This window comes from Geosmithia morbida (assembly GCF_012550715.1).
Source record: "Geosmithia morbida isolate 1262 chromosome Unknown scaffold_11, whole genome shotgun sequence".
NCBI lineage: Eukaryota > Fungi > Ascomycota > Sordariomycetes > Hypocreales > Bionectriaceae > Geosmithia > Geosmithia morbida.
In genome coordinates, this window is record NW_023336198.1 from 402,332 (window position 1) to 408,331 (window position 6,000).

General features: G+C 57.0%; 1 protein-coding gene across 1 annotated transcript; it reads right to left on the bottom strand.

Moving 5' to 3' along the window:
* Window positions 1-82: 82 nt before the first annotated feature.
* GMORB2_1917 (Fungal trans) lies at window positions 83-5,823 on the bottom strand (the record flags this gene model as incomplete). Its single annotated transcript, XM_035463898.1, has 6 exons — window positions 83-89; window positions 3,313-3,386; window positions 3,552-4,848; window positions 5,071-5,379; window positions 5,528-5,660; window positions 5,742-5,823. The coding sequence occupies 6 exons, from the start codon at window positions 5,821-5,823 to the stop codon at window positions 83-85; spliced, it is 1,902 nt and encodes a 633-aa protein (XP_035320162.1).
* Window positions 5,824-6,000: the final 177 nt, after the last annotated feature.

Sequence of the window (6,000 nt, forward strand, 5' to 3'; positions counted from 1 at the left end):
GCTCTCGACAATTGCTCACAGAGGGGAAGGGGGGCAAGTGATGAGTGGAAGGGTGGAAGTAATCAGATGACAAGCAGTCAACTCAGAATCTGTCTAACGTGTTCTTGTTGCTCGGAGAAGCAGGGAATCGACAGAAGCGTCTGATCATTTCAACACACAAAGACGGGGAAGAACCAAAGAAGAAGGAAGAAGGAAGGAAAAGAGCCAGAGAACTTCCAAGGCCAGCAAACGGGCGAGAGTGATGGAAAGATTTGGATCTAAAAGAGTAATTAGGGGGACATGAACGACAACCCAAAGCTGCGTGTCTATCAGGGAGAGCAGCAGCAGCAGCAGCAGCAGAAGAAGAAGACGAAGAAGAAGACGAAGAAGAAGCAGAGGCAAGAGTCAGAAGTAGAAGTAGTAGGGGTGACGACCCTTTATTTATATCAGAGGAGAAAGACGGGAAAGGTCAAGTAAGAAGAAGAAGCAGAAGCAGAAGCAGAAGCAGAAGCAGAGGAAGAAGCAGAAGCAGAAGAAGAAGAAGAAGAAACGAGGAAGCCGAACCCGGGGGGGAGTGGGGATTTCGAGGGGAAAAAAACAAGAAAGGCTCTGTCCGTCTGTCGGGCAATGGGAATTAAAAAAAAAAAAAAACAAGTAAAACAAATAAAACAAATAAAACAAATAACAGCTAAAAAAGAGGAAATTAGGAATTGGATCACCGGCAGCGCATCCGGACTTGATAAAATACGGTCGCACTCTGCTGAGCAGACTACGCTCGACTGCGTACACTACCACGATGGAAAATAACAATTACCTACTGCGTTGACTGCCATCTGACTGCCGAGAGGGTTGGAGGGATGGAGAGACGGAGAGAGAGTAGTGTGTCTGGATCATTTTTTTGACTGCCAAGCCAGCTCGAGCCGGACCATGACGACTCTTTCCTTCTCCCCCTCGTCTCTCTCCATCGGGGGAAGAGAAGGGGGTGGTGGGACTAGGATGGGCAAGTCTCTCTCTCTCTCTCTTTTTTTTCTTTTTTTCTTTTTTTTTCTCTCTCTTCTTCTTCTTCTTCCCTACAGCCCCAAGTAAAGGTCGAGTACCCGAGACACGGCGGCACCGGTATCCAGGACCGAAAAACCCAAGTGAAGTGGCGGTGGGACCCGAGAAGAGACGGGAAGACGGACACAGACGGACAGACAGACAGACAGACAGAGAGGGAGAGGGAGAAGAGAGAGGGAGAGAGAGAAGAGAGAGGTCAGGAGTGACAAGCAGCTCTCATCGGGAAGGATGCAGGATGCGATGCGCGTCGGGATGCTGCAGCTTGCCATCCTCGTCAGTCGTCGCTGTCGCTGTTGTCGTCGACACCGAACGCTGACCCAAGATTCCACCGAGTCGACCAGAGTCCTACATCGAGTTGCGAATACGTCGAAGATGCCAATTGGACCGAGGCTGTCACCGTTGGGCGAGCGAAGGAGGTGGGGAAAGCAACCGTTTTTTTTACTGGGGGGGGGGGGGGGAAACTACGGATGATGATACCCCTTCATCTGTTTTGTTTTGTTTCTTTTTTTTTTTTTTAAAAAAAAAAAAGAAGGAAGCCAGAGCTGGCTCTCGAGTATTGATCGATCCTGGGTTGAAGTATCCGAGCCTCTCTGTCGGTTGAGTCGAGGTTTGCCAAGGAGCATTGTAATAGTAGTCAGTCGAGACTAGACAGCTCACAGGTAATCCGTATACATTATATACATGTATATATATAAATCTGTACAGCTATATATACGTATGTGCAAGTGTGATCTGTATATATATGATCTGTATATATATCCCTGACCGCACGTCTTCCCATATCAACTGAAAAAAAGCGAAAGCTGTCAGGAAGAGAGAGAGAGAGAGAGAGAGAGAGAGAATGTGAGCAGCACGAGTCCGAGCGATGATTGGCACTCACGCCGATACGGGATAATATACAGAGTATTACGAGTAAGGTGTACGGCTTCAGAGCAGCACGGGCCAGGAACCACACCACTCACCCCGATTCAAGACCGGGGTCGACACAAAAACGCATACACTTCCGATCAACAGGGTCATTGGGCCGCACCAATCACGAGAGTCAGTTGATCCTCCGATGCTCGGCGCCGGAGTGGGTCTCCCTCTCTTCTTCTTCTTCTTCTTCTTCTTCTCTCTCTCTCTCCCTGATGCTCAGGCTGTCGTGACCGTTGCCGTCTTCTCATCTGTCTGGGCCCACGCAGCCTAGAACTGTCCGTTGCCACCACGGCCCTCTCGATCCCCTCTCTCCGTCATCCCGGCTTCGTGCTGGGTTTGGTAGCAGGTGCGGTGAGGGAGGACGATGCGGCGGGATTGACAGCGGCTCTGATCCCTGCCAGCTGGGTAAATCCCGTTTAATCAACCTCGGCTCCGACCTGTGCGGTGGAATTCCGCCTCACCTCCTGGGATGGCCGACGCTCTCTCTCTCTATTCGAAGAAGGGGGGGGGGGGCAGTTGGATGACGCTGAAACGTAATCGTGTCATCACGCAAGATTGGGAGACGGCATCTGAAGAGGGCATTGGATAGGTCGTGTCTGCTCCTGTTCCTCCATCCACGTACGGTGCATGCATTGTTACCCGTACATACGGAGTACGTACGCGTAATGCTACGTCCATCACGCCATAGCAAGTAGGTAGTACGCCTGGGTTTCCTCGATCGGAGACGGTGACGATACATCCGCGTCGATCATCATCGGGGAATTCGAGCGACGAGCACGATCACCTCTTCTCTGTCTCTATCATCACTGTATTTTTATCGATGATTCCTATCCTACTTTTTTTTTTTTGGGGGGGGGGGGGGGGGGGGGGGGGGGGGGGTTGAGGTTGGGTTTCTCTTCACTCCCGCTCTTCTCTCTCCGTAAAAAGGTCGGGAGCACCACCAGAAGTGATGGATAGCTGATATCCGATCGTCTCCATGGTCTCAGCGCCTGGTCCCTTCATGGACTCTTGAGATGCGACGACAACCGTGTCAGAGGCGGCGTCGCCATGTACGGCGGGTGCAGATGGCACGGACAGCATGCGGGGGGGATGAAGAAGGGATGTGATATGCCTAGTATACATGTACGGAGTGGTGATGTACTGTACAGATGACAGATCTGTAGATCATAGTAAGCCGTCCTATCCACCAATCGTGCCATCGGATGCTGTGCGCTTCCTCTCACACACCCTCACATATATGAGGCGTGGACGCTCGTAGCCATCGTCACTAGCGGCAGCGTCGATATCGAGGCTGCATCTCATCACGGCCACGCACCACCAAAGTCATTTCCAGTCACAAACGGATCGAGGAACTGATCTGACCCGTACTCGAGCAGACCGGCCAGGCTGCGCAGATCGGTATTGTAGACGAGCCCGTCGGAGTCGTCGCCGTCCATCTGGACCGTGGCGAAATCAGCAGCAGCAAGGATACCGCTGTCGCCCTGGTGCTGCTGCTGCTGCTGATGATGGTGCTGCTGCTGCTGCTGCTGCTGTAGAGCCGGATAGGGCGGCGAGGCAAAGTCGTGACGAGTCGCGGGGCCGGCGGGGCCGGGAGGGGCGACGGCAGGGCCGGCAGCCACGTCGTCGGCCGACGTGAGACGCTGGAGCATCTCGCGGATGCCGGAGACGATGGGGCGGGTGATGTGCCTGTCGCTGACGCGGCTGGCCAGGTCCGAGAGCATGTCGGCCGACCGGCGGGTGAGCGAGACGATCTCGTCCGGGTTGAAGCCGAGCCCGAGGGCCTGGGAGAGGCTGTCGCCGCCGCGGGCCCATAGGGCGGCGATCTTGAGGAGGAAGGTGGCGCAGAAGGCGACCATGGTGTGGGCGAAGAGGGGCACGCCCGAGAGGGAGCGGCGGATGTCGGCCTCGTCCAGGACGTGGACGAGGGTGCTCATGGCGGCCGAGATGGCGGCCATGGCGGCCTCGCGCCGGCCGAGGCAGAGCCGCTCGTTGCTCGGCCACCGGACCCCCCGGAGGGCCAGGGAGTTGAGCTGGAAGCGCGAGAAGTGGTAGTACATGACCACGCCCTGGGACGGGTAGGCGCCTATGCCGTCGACGTCGTGCGACCGGGGCTGCCACAGCAGCCGCCACCGCTCGACCTCGACGTTGTACATGCGCAGCCGGTCGAGGTCCCGCCCCGTCAGCCGGTCGGCCTGGTCCGTCCCGTACTCGGCAAAGGCCTCGCCCAGGATCCGGAAGAGCGCGACCTGCGCCGAGATGCGCACGTCGCCCGGCACCGCCGTCGGCCGCCCGATGAACTGCTCCACGCCGCGTATGGCCGCGTCGTCCCCCATCGCCGACGGCCGCCCGTACGCTATGCTGAAGTGCCGGTCGCAGACGAACAGCGAGTACCACAGCCGCACCCGCTCCGCCTCGCCCGCGTCCCCGCGCATCAGCCGCCGGAACGACTGGTGCATGTTCATCTCCGCCGCGAGCCGCACCGCCTGGCCCGACAGCCGCCAGCTCAGGTTGGGCAGGTAGAATGCCGCCAGGCACAGCGCCCGCACGTCGTCCAGGTTGTTGTGGCCGCGCGACAGGCTCGAGCTGCGCGCCGTCGCCACGAAGCTGTCGTAGCACTGCTGCAGGATATCCTTGTCTTGGTCGTCGTCGCCGTCGTCGTTTCCGCCCTCGCCGCCGTCGTCGGCCGCTTCGTTTCCGGGGGAGTGGAGCGCCGCGATGGTGAAGATGCACGTTGAGAGGAGAACGGATGCCCGTCGGACCTCATCCAGCTGCGTGTATGGGAATACCACGCCACCCCATAGCAGAGGGTTATGATGGTCCACGAAACGTGCCACGAACCGCTCGCCCTGCTGGAGCGATAGTACCCCGCGCGATATCAGGTCGTCTTCCATGCCGTTGCTGTCCTGGTGGCTAGGCTTCTGAACCTGACCATCATCTTGCTGCTGCTGCTGTTTCTGCTGCTGATGCTGTTGCCGATGTTGTTGCTGATGCTGTTGCTGTTGCTGTTGCTGTGGCTGTTGTCGTCCTCGTCGCCGCCGCCGCTGCGAGTCGTCGAGGGCAGTGTGGCTGCATCTTGCTGTCGCTGAACACAGAGTCCCCGCCTTGCCGGTCAACTCGTACAGATTGCTCATGGGTGCCTGCACGAGTCCTGGGTCGTCGGCCCGGCGCTCCTGGACGGTGTGGTCGCACGCATCGTAGGGCGCGATGACGGATTCCGTTGCCGATACGTTGCCCAGGGCTGAGTCGGCTGGGCTTGTCGATGCGGCCGGCTTGCCGCGTCTCTCCGGTCCTGATGCCGGTCCTGTCGCTTGCACTGTTGGCGTCTCTCCGGCGTCGAAACCGTCGAGGCTGGGCATCTGCGAATGCTCAAGTAGCGTCCCCACAGCTGCCTGGAGTTGACGGATCTGTGATGTTGCTTTCGCTTTCCACCTGAACAAGACACAGGAGGTTAGTTCTGGGTGTTTACGACATCAGATATGAGATATACAGACAGGCAGGCAGGCAGGCAGGCAGATAGACAGACAGAGTTAGAGAGAGGGGGGGAGGGAGAGAGAGAGAGAGAGAAAAGAGGACATACGACTCCTGCTCGTCGAGAAACTTCTGGGTAGGATCATAGGGGAAACAGTCAATTCCTGTCCGTACACAGCGTACGCATGAATCCTCACCGCGGCGCATGTCGCAGCGGATCTTGTGCCTCTTGCACTCGGAGCCTGTGTTTCCCATCTCCCATAATTAGCCACGATTCCGTCTGGGTGGAGAGCATACCGAGAGGGGAAGGGGAGGCAACCTACATGCTCGCGATCTCGGTCCACGCTGACCACGCGGTCTCAGCCCGCCGGCTAGAGTTGAAGTCCTTGCGTCGCTGGGTGTCATTGTATTGTCTGGTCCGGCAGCCACAACTACGGCATGAATGATTCTTCTCCGAGGTGATGAAGATATGCATGTGTCAAGATGGAAAGCGAAAGTGGGACGGACCTCTCTCTCTCTCTCTCCATCCTCTCTCTCTCTTTCTCTCTCTTTCTCTCTTTCTCTCTTTCTCTCTTTCTCTCT